A 24,919-nucleotide genomic window follows, 5' to 3' on the forward strand; every position below is an offset into this window, starting at 1 on the left:
ACCGTGTGATCACTGATAACAAGTAACGTTACCCTTTTTTTTCTTTATTTTTATTTTTTTCATTCATTTTGATATATACATCATATATGCTTCAGAAAAAAAGCTTAGGATTTGGACATATTTGATAACTAGCAAGACTCTTTAGGACAAGTGTTTTAGATATTGAATTATGTGAGATGATTCCTATATATCTTTCTTTATTTATTCCCTACCCATATATGATGCATAAAAATAAAATATTAAAAATAAAGGTAATATTTGATTTTAGATGTTATTTTATGAAAGTTTCTGAACAAGGAAATTAAAAAGCTTATTTTTGCTGTACATGATTTAACTAATTTATACTTTAGGTCGGATAAAGAATATTGGGGACTTTCTAGCTTGTTTCAAAAGATATGTTTATAAAAAGCATACATATAGATATTGCCTATATATAATTAAGCATACATCTCAATATCCCAAAAGATATGTTTATAAAAAGAAAAAGAAAAAAAGAAGAAGATAAGAGTCCAAAAATTCAATATTATTTTTTTATTTCTCATTTCTTTGTTAATATTTTTTAATTTGTTGGATGTGGACTTTTCCACCTTACTTAAATAAAGGAAACATCCATATTTTCTTGCCTCATATAGTGTATTTGTTAATATACTTTATTAACAACATATAGTGTATTTGTTGTTAATATACTTTATTACATTTTATAACCAAAGTACACAATATATATATATATATGAATGTAAAGTGATAGTGTGATACTTTTTGTTATTCTACTTTTCTTTTATGTTCATTATATAGTTGTTATGTTTTCTATTATTTCAGATTTCTTGTTTGCTTTAGTTCATGGATATTCCAGCGGATTCGAGTGCGAGCTCTCCTTTTCAGGCCGAGGGCACCCCTACCCCTACACCTACACCTACACCTACCCCTCCTACTCATACCCCTACCCCTAGCCCTACGGCACCTTGCCCCGCCCCCAAGCCCAGCAAGAAACCTGCTTCAATAGTTTGGACTCATTTCACCAAATTAGAGGGTGGTGACTCAAGTAACCCCCAAGCCAAGTGTAACCATTGTGGCAAAATTTATGGATGCCACTATAGGAAACATGGCACCTCTCAATTAAAGGTGCACTTAGAAGAACAATGCAAAAAAAGTCTAATGTTAAGATCATTACAAGATAAAAGCCAATCTAGACTAGAAGTTGGACTTCAAAAAATGGCGGATGGGACTAGTGGGGGTGCAAGTTTGAGGGGGTATACTAAGTATGATCCCGATGAGTGTAGAAGACATCTAGCTCGTATGGTCATAATGGACGAGCTACCTTTTCAAATTGTAGACGGGAAAGGGTTCTAGGCGTATTCTCACTACTTGGAACCAAGGTTTAATATTCCCTCTCGCCACACGGTGGCAAAGGATGTAAAAAATCATTTTTACATTGAAAAGGAGAAGTTGATGGGTCAATTGGCGGATCAATTTGTTTGTCTCACCACTGACACTTGGACATCGATCCAAAATTTTAATTATTTGTCTTTGACTGTGCATTTTATTGATTGCCATTGGACATTACACAAGAAAATTATAAAATTTTGTAAAATCACCGATCATAAGGGTGAGACAGTTGGGAAGGCCTTGGAGGCTTCAATAAAAGAGTGGGGTTTGAACCGAGTTGTTACAGTCACAGTCGATAATGTCTCGTCTAACGATGTTGCATTAGGACATTTGAGAACTTATCTTAGAGAGGCAAATAAGACATTTATGGGTGGTGAGTGTCTGCATGTGAGATGTGCAGCACATATTCTGAATTTGATTGTCAGTGATGGTTTGAGAGATCTTCATGACTCGATTGCTCAAGTTAGGACTGCTGTGAGATGGGTGAGATCTTCTCCTTCAAGGTTGGAGAAATTCAAGGTTGCTGCGCGATCTGCGGGTCTAACATCTAAGAAGGGTCTTTGTACTGATATGCCTACAAGATGGAACTCAACATTTCTGATGTTAGAGGCGGCCCAAGAATATAGGCTGGCATTTGCATTATTGGGTGATGAAGACATCCAATATGTAAAATATTTTGATGATCACGGGGGATTGGGGAAACCCGTAGCTGATGATTGGGAAGTTGTAACTATTTTTGTAGACTTTTTGAGGCTTTTTTACGATATCACCACGAGGCTATCTGGAACTTTGTACCCTACATCCAATGTTGTATGCCAGCAAATATGTAGGGTAAAAGAAGAATTAGATGACATGGTCGCGGGTGGTCACATTAGGCTGCGGGAGATGACATTGATTATGAGGTCAAAGTATGACAAGTATTGGGGAGATTTAACTAGGGCTAATATTTTGTTATATGTAGCTGTCGTCTTTGACCCGAGGTATAAGTTGGATGGCATGATATTTGGATTGGGCCTTGCGTACGGGCAAGTATGGGCGGAGCTTATTGCAGCAAGGGTTCGGGAAACCCTTACTAGATTATTTGATGAGTTTTCCACCCTGCGAGGTGGTAATATTGCGGCACCTACATTTACCCCCTCAGCCTCAGGCTCACAGTTTCCTGAAGTCGAGAGTGGGAAAAGGCGTAGATTGGAGTGGGGTGAGAGGTATGAGCAGGCCCCCTTCCTCCGGACTTCTGTAGAGGCTCAGTCAGAGATAGACAGATACTTAGCAGCAGAGATGCTACCATTTTCACGAGATTTCGATATATTAAGTTGGTGGAAGGTGAATGCTGTGAAGTATCCCATCCTTGGAGAGATAGCCCGCACACTTTTGGCCATCCCTGTTAGCACAGTAGCCTCAGAGTCGGCCTTTAGCACCGGAGGACGTGTATTAGATTCATTTCGGAGTTCATTAGCTCCTGCCACTGTGGAGGCTTTGATTTGCACGCAGAATTGGATCAAGGGAACTCCAATTCATGTTCCGGATGTTCTTGAGTATGAGGAGGCCGACGTCGAGGAGGAGGGTGATGATCAGTCTGGATCTAGTATTTATTCTAATTTCTTATTTTCATTTATTTATTTTCATTTAATTGGTATTCATTAATTTCATTTCAAATTTAATACTTATAGTGATACATGAGACGGCGTCTACGGCTACCTCCGATGCAGTATGACTTTTGTATTGGACTCACCATTGCCATGATTTGCATAATTTCTTCCCTAATTGTTTTTTGCATTTAAAACTTTGTTTCATTTTTATAACTTTTTAATTCTAATTTGTTTTATTTTTAACTTATTAATATTTCAGGTTTTTTGACTTATTAACTTTTATTTTTAACTTATTGATTTTCAGTCTCACAGCAATCGACATTCGACACAACTCAGTGAACTCACAACTACGGCTCCACCCCCAAAATTAATTTTCTTAATTTACAATTATTGTAATGTTGCTACAATAGTTAATTATATAATTTGTAATATTTATTTTTTTTAGAAGAGTTTGTAATAGTGTAATAGTTTATTAGTTCTCTTAATTTGTATAATTGTAAACTATTTATTGTAGGCTTGTAGCATAGTGTCTTACTGCCTTAGTGATGAATATTACTTAATTATTTAATATTTAAAACTTAATATCTACTTATAAAAAAAAAAATATTTCTTTTCTGTTTTTAAATTTATATTTTTTTAATATAAATAATGGGCCCAATGTGGCCCAAAACGAATTATGGGCCCAAAGGGACCCAAAAACTGATTCTGGGCCATTTAGGGCCCAGAAAAAAGTACTGGGCCGGAGGCCCAGTACCATGAGCGGGGGTGCGGACGGGTGGGGGTCCACCCCCGCACCCCGGGCAGCGGACGGGGGACCCCTCCCCCGCCCATGCGGGGGCGGGGTCCGGGGGAAAAAAATCCCCCCCCGCATATGCGGGGGCGGGTGGCGGGGGAGGGGTGGCCCTGCCCCGTAGGGGGCGGGTATCACCCCTAGCTAAAAGAAAGAATTTTAGTTCCTCCACCTCTCTTGCCATAGATGGGGAAGGTTTTTATTTTTTATTTTTTTTATTCTTTTCTTTTTACAGGGCTGGTATGGAAATTTTGTACATGTTTTGCTTGTGATAAAATATAATTAAAATATGAAAATGGATAGATAAAAAAAAATCATCATATTTTGATCAGCTATCTTCTTTATTTTAAATCATTACTAGAGAAATAGAAGCTTCTAAAATTCTTTATACATAAAAAAAAAATTATATAATTTTGGGTATAAAGATTGCTAAAATAACCAAGTCCTTTAGTAACCTACTAGTTTTCTTGTTGATTGAGTGTTAAAAAAGAAAAAAAGAAAAAAAAAACACTCATTGCACCTTAACTATGTCACATTTTCTTGTTGATTATTTCTTAAAAAAAGAAACTCAAATTTTCCTCGAAAGGGCCCAAAGCCCAAATGATTGAGAACATATTAAACCCGATTCCAATATCCTGATACCTGGATTACCGGACTCACCCGACCGCTTTTATACTACTGACCCTTCCAAATCCAGCCTGCCTTCCTTGTAACGCGAATCACATTTTGGGTCGGGTCCGAACCCTCTCGCAGAACCAAGAGAATCAGTATATTACCGGTAGCAGTAGGCACTTTTCTTCTTCTCTCCTCTTCAACTTCAACTCCTGAGTGGTTCCGTTCAAATAATTTTGGTATGTTTAAGTTTCTCCAAGTATATTTTAAGACTTTTGTTTCGCTTCCTAGAAAATCTCTTCTCTTTTTTTCCTTTTTTTTAGGGGGGATTTAACTGATTATCCCCTTCAGTATCATTGATCCATTCACTGCTTTGTAAAAAAATGTTTGCTTGCTTTGAAATCGAACTCTTAAATCTCAGTTTGCACATATACACACACGCTCAAGTTTTTATATGGTATTTATGTTAATTAAACTTGAATTTCTTGTTTATATATTTATTAGTTTCTAGTTCATTTCCAGCTTAAATAATTGGTGGGTATTGCTTAAATGCCTATGTTTTCTGTTGTCATAGGTTTTTCCCTTTTTTTTTTTTTTCTTTTTTTGTGGATATCTGAGGCGCTTTGAGTTATGAGATATCACTGACGATTTAAGAAAATGAGCATTGTGCCCAAGGAGAACATTGAGGTCATAGCACAAAGCATTGGGATTAACAACTTGTCTTCTGATGTTGCACTTGCTCTTGCTCCCGATGCGGAATATCGAATGCGTGAGATCATGCAGGTAGAGTTCGGGTTTTTTGTGCATTAGTATTGATATTAGTTTGTTTTGCCGCTGCTGTTTTAATATATGTGAGTGTAATTTGTTGGTCACATAGACTGTTAGCTTACATTGCTTTAAATATGGCAATTAGCATGTGTTGTCTAATAGAGTAAGAAAGCATCAGGCAGTGTTTAGTTTTCCAGTTTAAAAAGTATTTGCCATCATGAAGCTGTGTTGGATTTATAAAAAGTATTACAGCCTTTTGTACTCCATAAAGCTGAGCAGTAGGAAGACTTGATAGGTTTGGCAAGTGGGATGAGACACAAAATTCTCATCTCATCAGTACAACTTTTTCAAATTCCCACACAAAATATAATAAATAATTCAATTTTTTCAAATTCCAAAACAATAATAATATTAAAAAATAATATTTTAAACTTTTATCCAAAACAAAAAATTCTCATCTCAACCCGATGGTAAAGAGGTATTTTCGGTTCACTCTTTTTATAAGGCTCTCACACAAGAACTCAAAACTCAGCTTCCGTGGAGAAGGCTTTGGAGACATAAGGCGCCTCCCAAAACAGCTTTTTTTGTGTGGACAACCTTGTTGGGGAAGATTCTCACAACTGACAACTTGAGGAAACAAAGGGTAATCATTGTAGATTGGTGTTGCATGTGTAGAGATGGGGGAAAGTCTGTAAACCATCTCCTACTACATTGTGAGACAGCTCGGGTATTATGGAATGAGGTGTTCAGTAGATTATACTTGTCTTGGGTTATGCTGGAGACAGTGGTGGCAATGCTGGCCAGCTGGACAAATCTAAGAGGCATGCAACAGATTAAAGCTGTCTGGAAGATGATCCCTATATGCATTATGTGGTGTTTATGGCAGGAGCGTAATGACAGAACATTTGAAGACAATGAGAGATCGCAGGAGGAGCTGAAAGATTTATTCTTTAGAATACTTTGAATTTGGGCCATTGCTATTAATTTCAATGGCATGGACCTACATGATTTTCTTTTCTATAATGCGCCTATGTAGCAAAGGGCATGCCTTTGTTTTTTGCTGTTTAGAATTCTGTATATGGCTCTACCTGTTCCTTGATCAATAAAATTTGTTTACTTATAAAAAAAAAATATGCTGAAAGTTATGAAATTTGAAATTCAAAAGAAAACTGACAAAATGAGTCTTGTATGTAAAATTGTAAGTACATGTAGCATTACTCTTTACAGAAAGAAATAACTGACACATAGTAAAACCTCGTCACAAAATTGCAGGAGGCCATCAAATGCATGCGTCACTCTAAGAGAACGACATTGACAGCAGATGATGTTGATGCTGCACTGAATATGAGAAATGTTGAGGTAAGTTTTGCAAGTAATTAGATATTTTTGGCTTTTTACCACTCATTAATTTCTTGCATTCATAAGTCATTTTTCCTTTTTAAGGGTCTGTTTGAGGTTGCGTTAGGAATCTTAAAAAGTGCTTCAACAGTCTTAAAAGCTCTTTAATAGAAAAATTAGGATGTTTGGGTGTTACATATTAAAGTACTTTTTAATCTCAAATAAGCTAAAAAGTACGGATGCTTTTCCTCAAACGTGCTTTTCTGGATAATGATAAACGTAATTCGAATTTTAAAAAGACTTTCAATGGGCAAAAATACCCATACAACTTTCAGATAATTACAATTTTTAAACTTTCAAGGATATGATCACAATTTTTTAAAAATCAAATAATTGTCTTTTCTACCTCAGAAATCACTTTTTTTAATTTGTTGCCAAACAAATAAAAAATGTTTGAAAGTGCTTTAAACATATGGTTACCAAACAGTAAATAACTTTTTAATAGTAAAACTTATTACTTAAGTTATAAGCTATAAGCCCTAAACCTATAAGCTCTATTTTCCACCACAATCTCAAACATGCACTAAGACATTTATAGGTTTTAACACAAATACACTTTCATCGCATTGGGCTGCAGGGCGGCAAGAGAACTGCAACATGTTTAGTGCTTTGGGCTAGTCTTCATAAGCACGTCTGGAAGTTTATATGTTGGTTTATATGTAGAACTGCTTATATTTATAGGCTTAAAGCTCTTATTTAAGTTGCATGGCTAAGATTACAATAAATAAAAAAGCACTCAAGTTCTATCATTACTTCAGCTAGTGTCAAGTGTGTGTCACAGGGAATGAAATGTTTGGTGCATATGATAGAACTGCCTATGTCGTGGCTTTTTTCTTTTCGTGTGTTTTTCATTGTTTATGAACCGTTTTTGTTCAATCTCGTTTTGATTTATTTTCTGTAATCAGCCAATATACGGCTTTGCCTCTATGGGTCCTTTGCGGTTCAAAAGAGCTATTGGGCAGAGGGATTTGTTTTACATTGATGACAAGGATGTCGATCTTAAAGATGTAAGGAGTTACTGGGTAATTTTTCATTGCCATTTCAGCATAAATGGGTGCAATGCCTTATAATCTTAATAATTTCGTTTGAATTGTAGGTGATTGAGACTCCTTTACCAAAGGCACCTCTTGATACAGCAGTTCATTGTCACTGGCTAGCTATTGAAGGTGTACAACCTGCTATTCCGGAAAATGCTTCTGTAGAAGGTCAGTATAGGAATAGTTGCAGCTTGCTAGCATAACATTTTTGGACTTGTAATTTTCACTAGTCTGGACAGATCTGTATATGTATTTTTTCTTTTGGGATTAGGTCTCATATTCAAGTTATAGAATCAGTCTTAAAAAAGCTTTTGGGCTTTGCCTGTAGTAATTGCAGCTCCTTCTGATGGCAAGAAGCTTGAACAGAAGGAACAGAAGGATGATGGACTTCCTGTTGATATTAAATTACCAGTTAAGCACGTATTGTCTAGGGAGCTTCAGGTATATGATATGTTATGTCCGTTTTTGGTATATTTTATTTGCAGCCCTATAGTTCAGTTATCTATCTTCCATTGCTGTCTTTGCAGCTTTACTTTGACAAAATCACCGAGCTTACCATGAATAGCTCGGATTCGGTCCTCTTCAAACAAGCATTAGTTAGTTTGGCCACAGACTCAGGACTTCATCCTTTGGTTCCATATTTCACCTATTTTATAGCTGATGAGGTAAAAGCTGTTTGAACTGATAGAGAGAAATATACAGCAATATGTTGCTAATTCTATATCTTCTTCGATAATTTCAGGTATCTCGTGGTTTAAGTGATTATTCCCTTCTCTTTGCTTTGATGCGTATTGTGCGTAGTCTTCTTCGAAATCCTCATATTCACATAGAACCTTATGTAAGTTTACCTCTAGTTTATTCATTCTATTGTTTACCATGTACATAAAGAGTAAATTATAAACCCTTAGGGGTTAGGGGCTCAAATGGTAAGGGCCTTGGTCTTGGTGGTAAGCTCCCTCTAGGTCTAAGGTTCGAACCCTTGGGTGCAAGAAATTTTTAGGGGCCATGTCCCCCAGGTTATAAATTGATGATTTACCTTATAAGTGTGATGGAGATGCGATACAGGGATTCAGGGCTCAGCGGGGTTAAAGAAGTGTTGCAACTGCATGGTCTTTGCGATTCCTCATTATGAAAAAAAAAGAAGAGATTAAACCATATCTAACTTTATGATCATTAGGGTAAATTTCACTTGCACCCCCCAGACTACTACACTTTTTTTTTTTACCTATAAAAAAACTGCACTTTTTTCAAAATGTACCTCCAAGGTACCAGACTAACAATTTCCACCCCGAAACTACCACATTTTTTCAATTTGTGCCCCACAGTGAAACCCTTGAAAGTGTGTAAAATGCCCTTGTTGAAATGCAAAAATTATGTGACTAGAATGAATTGTTAAAAAAACAAATTACAAATAAAAAATATCATAAGATAATAGCAAAAATAACAAATAACAAAAATAGATAAAAAAGAAGAAATAAAATGAAATATTTAACAATAATGAAAAATACAATAGTTTTTTTTTTTTTAGCAAGGAATTGCAGGAGATTCAGGGTGCAAATTGTGGAGGTTTTTGAGGTTTTTGGTGGATTGGGGTTGCAAAATGAGATTTTCCCATATCATTCTTAGTGTCTTAGCTTTAGTGTTATTGGGTAGATGGTTAGGAGACTCAAAACAGCATTCCGCATTACACATTTTATGTAGATGCAGCATATACTGACCTGGCATTTGGTAGTTATTGAAAAGCAACCATCTAGACATAAGCCATTCATTTAAAGTTAATTGGCTGCTAACCATCAGATTTCTGAATATTCTGACTATGTTGAAAAACTTGATCTGATAACTGGATAAAAGATTTAGATCTGGAGATTATATATGAATTTTTTCCCAACAAAAGTAGAGCTTGAAGCAATTACAAATCCAAAAGGAACTTCATGAACATTCTATAGAAAAGTTTCAAAAGCGAAGTTGGTGTAAGGGTCTTCTATTCTTTTCTGCGAAGGCATTTTTAATGATTACCATGTAAATGCTTTCAAATTTCAGTTGTCAAAGGTTAAGTGAAACCGATCAAAAAAATTTCAGTTGTCAAAGGTTAACATATTTGTGAATCTGAAAACTCATTGGTTTTCTTGTCAGCTACACCAATTGATGCCTTCTGTGGTTACATGCCTTGTTGCAAGAAGGTTGGGAAATAGGTTCGCAGACAACCACTGGGAACTGAGAGACTTCACTGCAAACCTGGTTGCTTCAATATGCAAAAGGTGAGATTTTCTATCTTGTTATATGTTGTGCATGCAAAGAAAATGAGTACGAATTTGCTGAAACTCTTGCTCATCTTTATTTTTTCTTTTTTTTATAAGTCTCTTGCTCACCTTTCTGTTGACAGGCTTCTCTTTTGTGTCCTTGTGCATACTTCTCTGATTGAAATATAGTAGCAACATGTGATCAAAACACAATAATTTTGTGCATAATGTTAAATAGCATGCTCATATTGGATCACACGTGTTTTTATGGATCTCCATTATTGATAAAGTTGATTGATGTGACTAATTTAAGTTCCAGATCAACCTACTTGTTCAACCATTGTGTTGACGCCTTGGTCAGGATCATTTATGAACCTGCTGTAACTTAGCAAACATTTTGACCCAATCAACACAATCTGTTCAGATGGTGGATAACTTGATGTTTTTGCCAGTCTTCTAAATTTTGTTTTGAAAAGTAACTTGGTTATCGATTCACTTCAGGCTAGGTGACCTGGACTGACTAATTAGTGGAATTGATCTGTCTCCTCATCCAATGTTCTAACCTTTGATTATGAAAGTGTTACCCTGCATCCTTACAAAAGAGATTTTTTTTTTTCCTGTTATTTCATGCATCTGTATAGATACTTTATATTATACCTGACATCTAACCTTTTCCCTTTTCAAGTTCTTCTGTTGCAGATTTGGGCATGTTTATAGTAATCTCCAGACACGCCTGACAAAAACTTTGCTCAATGCATTTTTGGATCCCAAACGAGCAATGACTCAACAGTATGGTGCTATTCGAGGATTGGCAGCCTTAGGACCCACTGTGGTATTTTCATCTTCCTTAATGCTATTTGCAACTAATCTCCCCCTCCATAGGATGTCATCTCCACAATGTCTTAAACTGTCTTTATTGATTCGTACTAATTTTCTTGAATTAGAAGCGGTGTTAAGGGTAGTCATGCAAAGCTACTCTGTTTACTTAAGTCTTTATTGAGGCATTTGTAGTCTTTGTAAACTTAAGTCAAGAAAAGTAAAAGTGGCAATTTCAGTTAATATCTCAGCTCTATTTCATTTTAAGGTCATGTTGCACCTCGTGTCCCCTCTGGACAGGATTTTTTGTTCTATATGTCCATCTATATTATGTTTGGGTTTCTAAATCCGATTTTAAGCTGTTTTTAACTTTTCTTTAATTTATAAGTAGGTTCGCATTCTTATACTGCCAAATCTTGAGCCATACATGCGACTTCTTGAACCAGAGATGCTTCTTGAGAAACAAAAGAACGAGATGAAGAGACATGAAGCTTGGCGTGTTTATGGAACCCTGCTGGTGAGCCGCTTTTCTAACCAAAAGTTCTTCTATGATTATACAATAGTAAGATATTTAAGATGGATTTTTGCTGTGTAATAAGAGGATGCTTTTACCAGCATGCAGCAGGTCAATGTCTGTATGATCGGCTCAAGGTTTTCCCACCCCTATCATCCCAACCAGCGCGTGCAGTATGGAGGACCAATGCAAGAGTCATTGGCACAGCACTAAGTAAGCAATATGCTGTATTTTTTTTAAAAAAAAAATTCCGTTCAATAGACTATCGAACTCCATAATGGGGTCGTGCATCCGAGCTTTTATTCTCTAGGAGTAGATCTGAAGGGTCCTGCATTGGTGAGTTTCCACGTTATTAACAAAAAAAGTTATATTTTTAAAGATGATGCTACTTATGAGTGTAATACCCCAGTTCGTGTATAGTAAGATGGTAAATGGGATCCCCCATATTAACTAGGAGGGAGAAGTTGAAGCCTTTTAAATTGAGTGCAAGTTACTCCAATTATATCATTGACTAATCCTTTTAGAGTATGGGCTTAGATGTGGATTGGGCATTCTTTGGGTGGTTGCAACACTATTAATTGAAATGCCATCTGATTGGTGTTCATATCAATTGATGTAAAGACTCTTAGCTGCTTTTTAAGCCTTCTGAAATGTACCCAGATAAACGCAAGAGCATGGAGCAAGTGGAAGAGCAGTCACCCCACAAGAAAATAGCAACTGATGGTCCAATTCTTGCAGATTTAAGCAATTCTTCCCCGCCTCACATGGAAGGGAAAGCTTTGCTTCCAGATTCTACGGTTGATTCCAATGTGGGCCCATCCTCATCCTCTAGACAGATGCTTGATGAGATAATGTTGGATGGCAGAGGGAGGAGAGACGAGGGTGATAATCAAGCTCTGAATGCATCAGCCATGCTCACTCAGATATGGAAGAACGACTTGGATTCTGGGCGTCTCCTGGACTTCTTGTTTGATCAGTTTGGTGAAGGCATATTATCCTTCATTCCAGCTCCAGAGATGTCTTTGTTCTTATGACCATTTGTACAGATACTAGCACTTATCGGCAAGTTTATGTAATACATAAATATAGAACTTTTAGCCCCTTCGATTGACCCTATGTTTGACAACATTGTTAGTAGTTAGATCCAATATTATCAATGAGTTTTTCCGTATTAGTTGCTGATCGATATATAACCATCGCACTAAGATTAGCTTGTAGTTGAAGCTATTATTAACCAATAGAACTTTGCCATCTTAACAGACAACAAAATTCCTTTATTATCATTATAGCAGCTCCTATATCTAGTAAATAGGAGGACAGAAACAAAAACAAAAACGATTTCACACTCGTTTTATGCATGGAGGATCTACTCAATGAACTTAAACCGCCACCCTTGTGGATTCTCGATCAACAGCTTTCTTCAGGAAGCTATCCTCTTCCAGGATCATCTGAACCGGCAAGAACCCCATGCCGTTGGCCATAGCAAGCATCATTCGCTTGGTTTCCTCCTTGAACTCCACCAGATCGACTGTCCCATTAGAGTCATGATCGAACTGCATGAATAGGGAAGCATAGACACGAGCTAGCTCGTCAGGGTCTGGCTTCACGTCGATGCCGAAATGGGTCTCAAAGACCCTCAGACTCTGAAGCTCCTTCAACATCTCTACATAGGAGAGAAGACCATCATGGTTGGTGTCAAGGTGAGCAAAACGGTCACATACCGAGATTTCGAATGCTTCTTCATCATCAACGAAGTTGAAGATGGTGGCAGCATCCAATACTTCTACGCTCATTTTTTCTACTAGGCTTGAAGATGTATAAAATGGATTTTGATGTTGACTCTTCGAATGAGAAAGGGGACCTTCTCATATATATATATATATTTATATAGCAATGTTGAGAGGCTATAGATTCTTGAACCAATGCATGCCTACAAAACTATGCTGTATCTAACACTCCCCCACCTTTTAGCCTGTGGTTTCTCTTTGCCAAAGTTTTTAGAATTCTTATGTGGACCGACAAAATCTGATGTGTTGTCCTATGTGAGGGTGAGGCCCGCGTTAAACTACTCTTATGAATCTGGTGGAATTGGATATCAACGGGCTAAAAGGATGTTTAGAAAAGTCAAAACCTTGAAAATGTAAGGTCACCAGCCTAAGAAAGAAAGGGTGGGGCCCACTGATTACCTAGGAAAGTCAAAAGCGAGAACGAGAGAAACTATAAAATTAAGGAATAATTACGCAACCTCTCAACCTCTATATATTATATTTTTAAAATTTTTTAATATTTTTTAAAATTTATTTTGTTAAACTAATTCAATTCTTCTATTTAATATTTATATATTAAATTTTTTATAAAAGAAAAAAATAATAAAAATTAAAAAAAATATAATATGTAAAAATTATATAAATAGTATAAAATTATGTAGATTTTTCTACAGTTAAAGAACGTTGTTTTAGCCCAACTAATCACTATGCCGGAGTCTTGTAGTACGTACGGAGAGGTTAATGAGGCCAGAATCTTGACTTCAAAAACAGAGACACCCATAGACCATTTTTATTCCTACTTTCGGTCCCCAAAGCCAAAGCCATGATTTTCTGCCTAAATCGAGTCAAAACGCGTTAACTAGAATGGTGCATGATTCAAAGCTGGTTTACTAGAGATCAAGGTATGAAATAATAATATAGAAAAAAAAATTTTATCAGTCACTATTTACTACCCACATCTCATATCCTATTAAAAATATTTTCATACCTTGTAAAAAACACTCATACCTTATAAAAAAACTATACATCGTGTGATCAGGTTTGAGAGTGAATAGTGACTGATATATATAATTCATACAGTATATATGTACGACCTTTTACTATGACATGATTATATAAATAACTTTCGATTAGTACTATGCTGCTACTTTCACTTAAAGGAAAGTTAATTTGTGAGATTTCTGGTTATCAAGTTGCTCAACCAAAGTTGTAATTGTATGTATATATATATACTTGAAGGTATGCTAACTAATTTGTTAAATCATGTAGCATTTTGTATTCAATGAATTTATAAGTTACTTATAATTCTACACTAATTTGCGCCGGTTTATTATATATAATTATAAGTTGGAATAAATCCAGAGGGTACATATATATACATATATATATACTAGCAGTATATAACGTGCAAAGCACGTTTGTCCATTTGTCTAATTAAAAATGATGTATTTAAAAAAATAATATGATGTGTAAAAATAATATATTTTTTTAAAAAAAATTAATTAGTTAATAATTTAATGTTATTAATAACAAATAATTAAATATTTTTCAACATATATTATTTTTTTTAATGAATTTATAATGATTTTTTTTTTCCTCACGTTGTCTCTTTGTGGCCCGATTCTTCCTCACGGTCAGTTTTGCTTCAGCCCAGCGCGGCGCCGCCGTGCGCCAGCCAGTCTCACCGCCACCACCGGGGAGCCCCTCTCACGCCGACGACCACCCAAGGCACCATGGATGTCCCCCACGCGCAGCCCTAGGTCTCCCCCGCGGAAACCCATCCGAAATGGGTTTTTCCCATTTCTCTCAACCGGCGCCGCCGTACGCGGTCACCTACCGTCACGACCACCACAGGTGACTCCTCCTCACGCCGGCGACCAACCCAGCTACCATCGATATCCCCCACGCGCAGCCCTATATGTCCCCCGCGAAAACCCATCCGAAATGGGTTTCTCCCATTTCTCTCAACCAGTGCCGCCGTAGGCGGCCACCCAGGCCACCAGACCTCCAACACTTCACACCGGCGACAATCTCTACCAAATCCGGCCACCACGAACTTCCCTTTCCCTCTCCGTCGCACACTACCATTGAGACGCAGACGGCAACTCTCTCTTCCTCTCGTCAAACAAAAACAAACATAGAAGAAACAAAACAGAGATGCCAAAATACATCTGAAATGAAGAAATAAATCATACGGGGAAGAAGGGAAACGAAGAAGAAGAAGAAGAAGAAATATACTTACGTTGTTGAGCCGAAGAAAGAGCCGAAGAAAGAAAATGTGATTGAGCCGTAGAAAGAAAATGTGACTGAAATGAAATAAGATAGGAAGGAAATGAACGACAGAAGAAGATGACTCTGTTGAATCCACTGAAGTCACTGTTTATTACTGTAGATGTTATAGGCGCTTTTAAGTATAGGACAGATATACACACACGTGGTATGCATATGAAATTAATACTAAAGCACGCACATAATGATATGCGCATGAAAAAATTATCATTAATTGTCGCAAACAGATTGGGTCAATGGTGCTTTAATTGGTTTGGGGAAGCTTGAAATTAATCGGGCTATTTTTTTTTTTTATGTCATTTCATCATCATGGTCTAAGGAATTAATAATTCATCTATTTGGATGATCACACGCACGATGTTCATGATCTATTTGCACATTTTTCAGATTTTTCATTGACAACTTAATATTTATGCAGATTAGTTGGCTATTATGACCGCAATTAGTAAAATTAAATGATTATTGGCTTCGGGCATCAATACTTCGTTGCTGATCATGTGGCATATATGGGTGTAATATATTGAAACATAAGACTGAGATTTTGAATATCCTAAAAATCCAACTGAACTAATCGACCAATTTGGTTCCGGTTGATCATGAGAACTCTTATGATCTCACTCACCAGCTGAGAGATCATCATCATCGCGCGTCAAGTACAAAAAAACATTTCTTTTGTAGCGACGAACTATTATATATATATATATATATATATATATATATATATCATCATCATCCTTAAATTAATAACTGATTAGCTTGCTATGGAACACACTTTTTTTTAATCATCATCAAAGGCAAAACATTAAGCTTGACGGAAGGTGCTAATTAGTCTCCTTAATTAGCATTACAGCACCTTTGGCAGCCTGGTGCATAACGGTATCTATGGCAATCACAACGATAGCGACATCCCCTTCTTGGGTATCTTCCATGGCTTGAGTACCCGCCATGACTCCCATATTCACCTCCTGGATAGCCATAGCCAGGATCTCCATGCTTGGCAGCTTCTTCCAACCCAGTCGTTTCTTTGTGATTTTCTGCATTCAAAACGAGATTGTTGCTAATGATTGGCTAAATATTATAGTAACAATTTTCTTTTTCTTTAGCATTTACACTTCTTTTTTTTATTATTATTATCTTTTTTAATAATCTATTTAATATTTTATGACTCAATGTATCTACAGTTATACTTTATAAGTAGGCGACAAACGTGTGTAAAGATTAAAAGTGATTTTTTCATCAATTATTGATGAAAATCTCTCGATCTATACAAATATATTATCAAATAAAAAACTTACAAGCTGTCTTAATATTATTTTATATTGTAAAACACTTTTTTATTATAAAATAGATGATTTGACGTATCATATTAAAGCAGTATATATGAACTTAAAAGGCGATTAATGACATTTATATATAGGGTAGTGATAGGCTTACTACCCTATTACTACCCATCTACTACCAAAAGGTATTTTAAGTTTTTTTATTTTTTTATCATTTTCTTTTAAGTATTTTTTTAACATCCTTAATCATTAAGAAAAAATTAAAAATATATATATATTTACTAATATACACTTCCTTAATCATTAAGTAAAATTAAAAAATTAAAAAAAAATCAAATATAAAAAGAGTAGTAAATGGGTAGTAGTAGGGTAGTAACCCTATCATTATTCTTATATATATACTTAAAAGGCGATTAATGACATTTATATATTAAAGCAGTAATAATCCAAGGCACGTTTGCCGTATTTAGATTTTTTATAAAAATTATATGATTTTTTACAAAATAAAAATGATTAATTCAAAATATGCCATAGTTTAATATAAATTTTATAAATTGATCATTTTGTTAAATTTGTTTAATACAAGTTTAACAAAAAGATTAATTCAAAATGCTGGCTGGCTGGTTTGTGGCAGACCATATAATACATGACACTTCTTTATGATCATCATGTAAATTAAGTCGTGGAAGATGTATATATATTATGATCAGGCAATGTTTCACAAGTATATATTAATTTGTACATTAAGTACTTAGAATTTATATTTTTAATCATGTTACATCCCTTACTATAGAACTATAGAAGAGAGTTCGTGCGTCGAGATCTCAAAGCGACACAATTCAATTTCTTTTATTCAATATTTAATAAATAATGTTCTTTTATGTCATTTTTATTAATACTTTAAATGAAATATTCTTTTATGCATTATATATTTTAAAATGAGTATGTTTTGATTTAAATAGGAATTATTAAAATGAGGGAAGGGTATAATTATATGATTTTACAACATTAGCCTTAGTTTTACTATTTTATTTATTTTAAATATAAAGCTCTTTTAATCATAGCCATTGATTTGTTGGGTAAGGAAAATATCTTCCTAAATTGAATCTCCATCATCCATTTTAGCTTCTAAGGGAAGGAGTTGAAAAGTCACTTAAGCCTTATTACCCCCCATCATATCCGTCGGCTTCCAAACTCAAGCAGTATAGCACATGGACACCTAGTTCCTTTTGCTAATATAATGGAAAAAATAATTTGCTTCAGGTAAGGATATTTGTACGAGAAACTATCGAGGGTGAGAAAAGAATTTTAAATCCAAACTCAAGCATCCATGATGCAAAGTGAGAGACAGGATAAACTTCTATTGGAGATTTACCTGTAAATATCACAAGACCATCAGCTGATACTCTTGCCAAATCAGGAAGGGTCTTGTTGAGATATCTTGGAGATAAGTAATCCAGAGCATCTGAAACAATTACAAGGAAAAACGATTTTGGTCTATATGGAAGAGGAAAGTTGATATCAGCTACACGCACAACGCCTTTGCGGACAAGAGCTTTGCAGTTAGTATCTGCATCCTCTATATCATATGGTTCCACGCCCCAAGCTTCAGTTTCCTCCTCTTTAAGCAATTTAGAAACCACCGAACAGATGTCTGGACCAACATGCAAAATTTTATGCATGCTGTCTCCATATGCTTTCTTCAAAATAGGAATTGTCCGGCATTAAACACATTAAACTGAAGCTGAACAGAAGAGAGAGGGGGTCTGAGTCGAGAGAGAAGGAAACAGAAATGACCTTCACTAAAAAGACCAAAACATCCTCGATCAGACGAACTAAATATAAAGAACTTAAGAGGCAAAAATGTGAACACTCGGCTAGACAGAGGGACAAAAGTGGAAGAAGGAAGTGACTGTTCATTTCTGTTCATCTGCATATAGCGGCTTTTAAGATATAAGGGATATATAATTAACAAGTATGGTCATGTCTTTAATATTTCACTTCAGTTCTCTTTTTTGTTTCCATATGGAAAACATGATCAAAGCATTGTATAAATGAGAGTGTGTCATGTGTGTGTGCGCCCGCGCATGCGCCGGTGTGTGTTTTCAAAACTTACCTGTATGATCATTTGAAACTGCAAGTACTTCAGATGAGACTATGAGAAAAATAGCGAAGAGAGCACAAAGAAGTAACAATAAATTAGATTTTGAAGAAGCCATTGTTCCTTGATCGTAGAAGAAACTATATATCATGATTTATCACTGGAAGTTCTATACGAAGCTAGCTGTGAGAAGATATGGTTGCATGCAGCTAGCTCAACCCTATAGCTCAACCCTATTTATAGGGAACGACATGCATGCATGCATATATATATATATATATATATATATATATATATTGTTATGATCTTGTAAAGATTTATTCAAGAGTTCTTGTATGCATAACTCAAATAAAGAAAATATGATAGCAAATATTCACAGACAATACCAAACTGATACAACAAATTCAGAACCCCTTTCAACAGAATAAAAAATATCAAGAAATCGAGCAATAAAGAAAACAGTAATTAAAGAATTAAAGAAGTAAAGAAATAAAGAATCAATACAACTTATTTACGTGGTTCGACCCTAATGGTCTACGTCCACGGCATGAATGGCCTTAGAGCTTTATTGATGATCAATGTCCTTTACAGAGAAGCCTCAGAATCACATGTATATACAAAATCCTCACTCTCTCTCAAAAAATCGCAATGATTTTCTTCTCAAAGTGAAAACCCTTACAAACCCTAGATTTTCCCTCTCTGTTCTCTCTCTCTCTCTCTCTCTCTCTATATCGAAGCCGCCTCAAATAACAGAATGCCAAAATGAGAATAATCTAGGGTTTACAATATGGAAGCTACATATATAGGATAAAACAGATGTTGTTGACATGTGGAATGATCCAGTGGCATCAAATCCATAATACGGCAAATTCAAGCACGGGCACCTCATGTGAGAACAGCTTCAGCCTTATTAATTTCAATGGTCCTGATTTTACCTCTTGTCTCTCATCCATTCACTCAGAAAAGAGAAACATATTAGACAGAAATTAAAAGGCAACAGATATATTGACACATTATTACATATATATATATATATATATATACATTAATTTGTTAGAGAAATGAAGATGCAGGGATGCATGTGTGGATGATCAGTGTATGGCGATAAGATCGGGACCTATAACTCCCATGCATTCAATTATATATCACATGCAAGTTGTCAGACCCTTCGGATTGCCACGCACTGATCATATCATGACTTCAGTAGTACTGCATGTATAGAGTTTTGAGCTGAGTCCCCACAAGGAGTGAATGATCGTGGGGCGCCATGATAAAACTACAGTACTTCCATGCTGATCTGATCTGCGTCATGCATGACGCTATATATTGGCGCATACACACATGTATATATATTATTTATGTTCACCATGAGTCATTGCAAGGTCGTCTGGCCTGTCAGTATGGCAACCCTAGCTAGCTGATCTAATGTCTATAAACATAAAAAAGTAAACAAAATTACACATGAATCCGTCCGACAAATATATAATTAATGTGGGGGAGCAGTGCAAGGCGGATGCATCCTGTTTTTGTAGGAGGAGTAGTGCTTATAAATTGGTATATTTTAAATTTGAACTGAATTAATTAATTAACCATCAAAATGAACTTGAGACCTATTTAATCAGTGAAGTGCATGCTTTTAAATCTAATTAGTAGTACTGGATCAGGGCTAACGAAACCAAGCTGCAAATGGGTTGGATAAGGCCCAATAAATAGGCCCTAAGATATATAGATTATTGAGCAGCCCAATACTTCAAGCAATGTATATATCTGCGTGGCAAAGGATCATATGATTATGGGCTTTAGCCCTATACTAATAAAAGGAAAGGCAGCACCACCCGCTGCCACGTAAAAACTTTTCCCAAACCAGACATGATCGATCATTTATTTATTCTATCTCAAAACTTACAAACTATTAATTAACTTAATAATCGGAGATTCCTTAATTTCCTCCCATGGGAAGAAATCATGTTCGAATTAATTAAGATGATCACTTTCTCCTATTTTTTGTAGGTCGGGCCCGGCCGGGATCACTTCTCGATGATCAGATTAGCTACTGATCATGATCATGCTCGGGAATGAGAACTCGATCTCTAAGAAATGATATTGATCAATTATTATCTGGGACATTAAGCTGTCAAATTAAGCACTATCAACATATATATATCCCAATAATTCATATCATACATGTCGTTGAATGCAGTATATAGCTGTAAGCTGACAGTAACTGGTCAACATGTCATTGACTCATTCATATCATACCTGACGTTGCATGCATGCCATGCCATGCCTGTACGTACGTACAAGTTTGTTTTATTCTCCCTTTAATTTTCAACCACGTAGAGCCTCCGAGATTTACTTGTATATAAATCAACCAAGTTGCGATCATTTAAGGCCAACGAGTCAATGAGATAAGATCGAACAAAATGGATGGCAAGTCCACAACATATCAAGCACCCACCCATGCAACTAGCTACAATGTAGGGTCATATTCTTTACTACTGAATTTACTCTCCCAAATGGATGATTTTTCAGCTCGACTCCTTCATCGCCGGCCTATAAATAGAGAAGAAAGAAATACAGATTTGATCATGCTCCCAGCTTATATACTAGCTCCCTAATATATATTTTCTCTAAAGTAATTAAGAGTACAAGCGAATTAAATGGGTTCCAAAGCTTTCGTTTTGCTAGGTCTTGTGTTGGCCTGCATTATGCTCCTCATGATCTCTTCGGAGGTGGCAGCAAGGGACTTGGCTGAGACTTCCTCTGACCAGGAAAACGGTGCGTTTTAGAACCTTCACTTTGTCCCTGGCCTTCCTAGCTAACGTTTGTTTAATTTCTTATTATAATTTCCATTGAAACGCAGTTTATTTATTTATTTCTTACGTGTATGTTACACTCACAAGTCTTATATAATTACACGCGCAGCGGAGTTCACCAAAGATATCGATGGAGTCAATGAGATAGTCGGTACTGATGGCAACTATGGTGGTGGTGGTAAAGGTAAATATGGTGGCAGACGAGGAGGCTGCTACTATGGCTGTTGTCGTCGGGGTTACTATGGAAATAGATGCAGAAAGTGCTGCTCTTATGCTGGTGAAGCTGTCCATGTTGATGCAGAAACAGATCCAAGCAGCCAAACCCCAGCGGGCCTTAACTAAATATATAATAATTCAGCAGCATAATTAATATCTCAGTCTAATTTGCTGCTAATTATTATGTCCGTCGTTGTAACGTCGTAAAAATAAAGGTGGCAAGGATAGATATAGATGTCTATGATCATGTCGACGTCCTAGTCCCGGCCCCTCATGATCAGCTCTATCTTATATAATTATATATATGGTTGTGCCAGCTGCTTCTGCATGCATGATAATTAATTTGTGCGTACTACGTTTTATAATATATAATGTCGATCGATCCTGCTGGAATATATATATATATAGTACTCATCCCCATTATTATACTATTTAAATATATATATATATACAAATCTCAAATATACCAACTTTACGTTTTATGTGGAATTCACTGTAAAAAAGTGTAAAAATCTCAATTTTTCTTGATGTGGTTCACATTTTTACGAAAACTTTGTATTAATCTTGTGTATTTATAGCTTATACCTAACATTACTTTTATTATATATTATTGCATAGACTACGCATTATTGAAATAAAGTTGCAAAAAAAAAATAAAATTAAACGCCTTAAAAGTATAATTTGCTCTTAGAAATCTTTTAGTACGTAATTAGATCATTAACAAAAAAAATTGTCCCCTCGATCGTACAAATCAGCTTTATAATTTCCGCCGCCCTGCATGCATGCAGGTATATAATAGTCTCAAAATGGAACACATTGATCCATTCGAACATTATATATATATATATATATATATATATATATATATATATTTACATTTCGAAACAAAAAATCTTGTCGATCGATCGCTAGTTTTTCATTAATTTGCTTTTTCCTTTTCTTCGAGGAAAAAGCGGCAATAAAGTACGGAGTGAAAGGAAAAATGGGGAAATATGATTAATTCCGAAGTTTTAACCAGTAGTACTGTTCTAATAAAAGGAAATTCTGAGATGTTTTAAAATTTGTTTTTTCGGAACTTGATGCATACATATATATGTATGATCACATCAATATGCATGCTGTCTCTAGGTCTGTGGTGCGGGGAACGGACCCCACCCATCACCATGGGAGGTGGGGGCGGCGGAAAAAACTCCATCCATCCCGCCCTCCGCCTAAGCCAACACATTAGATATAAAAAAAAATTTGGTCTAAAAATATTTTTTTAGATCAAAATTATAATAAAATTAAAATTAGAAATTAAAATTTATAAATACAAAAATAATTTAAATTCATTAGAGCTAGATTTTGAATTGTCTTGACCTCCTAAGCCAACCTTTATATAGAAGATCAAGATAAAACAATAGTCTATCATGAATTTAAATAAATAAAAGGGGGCTTTGTGGGCCTGATGGGCTTTTTTTTTTTTAATTTTTTTTTAAAATAAGGTGAGTAATCTGTACTAAACCCGGCCCTACACAAATTTCCAAAAATACAAAAAACATATCTCAAAAGTCAATACAAACTCATTTACATCTTGAAGTAGGCAAAACCAGCCCATTCTAATCTCGAAAAAGCTATAACCTCTTTAATTAGGAACGTATATAATAATGGGCATGATCTGCAAAGACAACTATACATAAAATTAAGAACCCCAATTTTAAGTTCTCTGTTTTGCAAAAGAAAAAAAAAATCAACTATATATATATATATGATTGGCTAGCTTCTTTATACACATGCCTAAATTAATGAACAGTAATATATATGCTCCTTAGAAGTTTCTGTTTGGTTTGTGGAGCCTAATTTTGTTGGTGTGTTGGTCCGATTTGATGACCCAACCTGACAATAATGCATTATGGTTTCTTCGTGGATTCTCAAGGAGGTTTTGGTCGATTGGTCCAAGCCAAAGTAAACATGGCCAAGCCTTGTGGGGTCCAGCGGCAATGCCCTTGAGAAAAATTTTGGCACTATTTGTGATCAGAAAAAGCACCAAGTAAAAAGTTTGCTTGACGTTCACGCGGCAGGTGGCTTGAGCGAAGCTCAGGCAAAGAGTTTGCCAAAGTTTTCGCTTGATAGTTAGTTCTAGCAAGAATCGAACAAAGATCTCACTCAATGTGCACTTGACAAACCGCTTGAGCAAACCGATTACAGGTTCTAGCTTGGAACAAATTCGGGTCGGTACCAGCATAGAAAAACTTTGGTACACCCGGTTCGAGTACCAGGTTTTAAACCAGGTACCTGATTTTTTTTATTTTTAATGTTTTGAATTTTTTTTTTTTTGTTCCTTTCTAGTAACTAAATTGACAGAAACTCAAAAGAAAAATGCATATTATATTCAATGAATCATCCATTTTATGGTTTTTTTTGTTTTATACTCTCTTCTCTACTTGGCTTTTTATTGGTGGTCAAGGAACTTGTAGGCTTTGATTTAAAAAATTAAATAAATAGATTTTGAACGTTATATCAACATTTTTTTCATAAAAAAATATTCATAACATGTAGAATTTGATTAAAAAAAAAAACAGGTGTAACCTGGAACCTGGGTTCCGAGTTTTTTAATATCAGTTTCAATCTTGATTCTGGCTCGAGTTGGACCCGGGCTAACTTGGTCCGGGTTCTAATTTCTATCCCGATTTTGAAAACCGAGTTCTCAAACTGGAACCGGATAAACATTACTAAATCAATCTTTGAACACCACCACAAAAACGCACCAGGCCGGATTAGTACCCAGGCTACTTCCATCCAAATTTATGGGCCTGATCATGAGCTTAGGTTGGCCCTAAATCTTGATCGACGTTCCAGAAATTATAGGCCATCTTGATACGTACGAAGGAAATACTTGACTTGAAGAAGTGTTACAAGATCAGTATTAAAAACAGGCAGCTTAATTAATTAATTGCCACACTCCTCTTAATTAGAGGGTGTCTAAAAGTCCTAGAGTTTATAATTTAATAATTACTAACTCTTTGATTAACGGTGCCTTAGGGTCTAGGATCTCTAAAACCTTTATTAAATTTTCTTGTAGATTATATATATTTCATGTATTTATGGATTAATTTATATATATATATATATAATCTGAAAAATTATATTTGTTGTCATAGAATGCACAAATGCCGTGCACTCATTTTTTAAAAAGTAAGTAAATATGAGACCCAAATAAAAAATAATAATTTTTTAACGGTGGATCACACTCTCACTATAAGAAAAACAAATATTTATGACGAATTATTTGTGACGATAATAACTATTTACGATGAAAACA

At 35.5% G+C, this 24,919-nt stretch overlaps 4 protein-coding genes across 5 annotated transcripts; 2 read left to right on the forward strand and 2 right to left on the reverse strand.

The window, feature by feature from the left end:
- The first annotated feature begins 4,456 nt into the window (after nt 1-4,456).
- On the forward strand, nt 4,457-12,310 carry LOC109012647 (transcription initiation factor TFIID subunit 6). 2 transcript variants are annotated; one of them, XM_018994391.2, is made up of 13 exons: nt 4,457-4,616; nt 4,952-5,160; nt 6,418-6,504; nt 7,449-7,550; nt 7,640-7,748; nt 7,909-8,021; nt 8,108-8,245; nt 8,323-8,418; nt 9,714-9,838; nt 10,520-10,652; nt 11,028-11,153; nt 11,252-11,363; nt 11,811-12,310. In XM_018994391.2, exons 2-13 carry the CDS (start codon nt 5,035-5,037, stop codon nt 12,182-12,184), a joined length of 1,641 nt encoding a protein of 546 aa, XP_018849936.1. In that variant the 5' UTR covers nt 4,457-4,616; nt 4,952-5,034; the 3' UTR covers nt 12,185-12,310. The 2 variants fall into 2 exon arrangements, with proteins under 2 accessions (XP_018849936.1, XP_018849937.1); XM_018994392.2 differs by having other exon boundaries at nt 7,918-8,021.
- A 47-nt stretch (nt 12,311-12,357) lies between these two features.
- LOC109012648 lies at nt 12,358-13,000 on the reverse strand. The gene has a single exon (XM_018994394.2). It carries the CDS (start codon nt 12,941-12,943, stop codon nt 12,530-12,532), a length of 414 nt encoding a protein of 137 aa, XP_018849939.1. The 5' UTR covers nt 12,944-13,000; the 3' UTR covers nt 12,358-12,529.
- Nucleotides 13,001-15,957: 2,957 nt separating this feature from the next.
- Nucleotides 15,958-18,704, reverse strand: LOC109012728 (probable pectin methylesterase CGR2). Its single transcript, XM_018994521.2, has 3 exons — nt 18,602-18,704; nt 17,861-18,211; nt 15,958-16,239 (listed from the first exon to the last, which is right to left on the reverse strand). Exons 1-3 carry the CDS (start codon nt 18,702-18,704, stop codon nt 16,040-16,042), a joined length of 654 nt encoding a protein of 217 aa, XP_018850066.1. The 3' UTR covers nt 15,958-16,039.
- Nucleotides 18,705-21,162: 2,458 nt separating this feature from the next.
- On the forward strand, nt 21,163-21,983 carry LOC109012646 (glycine-rich protein-like). The gene is made up of 2 exons (XM_018994389.2): nt 21,163-21,364; nt 21,512-21,983. Exons 1-2 carry the CDS (start codon nt 21,247-21,249, stop codon nt 21,742-21,744), a joined length of 351 nt encoding a protein of 116 aa, XP_018849934.1. The 5' UTR covers nt 21,163-21,246; the 3' UTR covers nt 21,745-21,983.
- Nucleotides 21,984-24,919: the final 2,936 nt, after the last annotated feature.

This window comes from Juglans regia, chromosome 1 (genome assembly GCF_001411555.2).
Source record: "Juglans regia cultivar Chandler chromosome 1, Walnut 2.0, whole genome shotgun sequence".
Taxonomy (NCBI): Eukaryota; Viridiplantae; Streptophyta; class Magnoliopsida; order Fagales; family Juglandaceae; genus Juglans; species Juglans regia.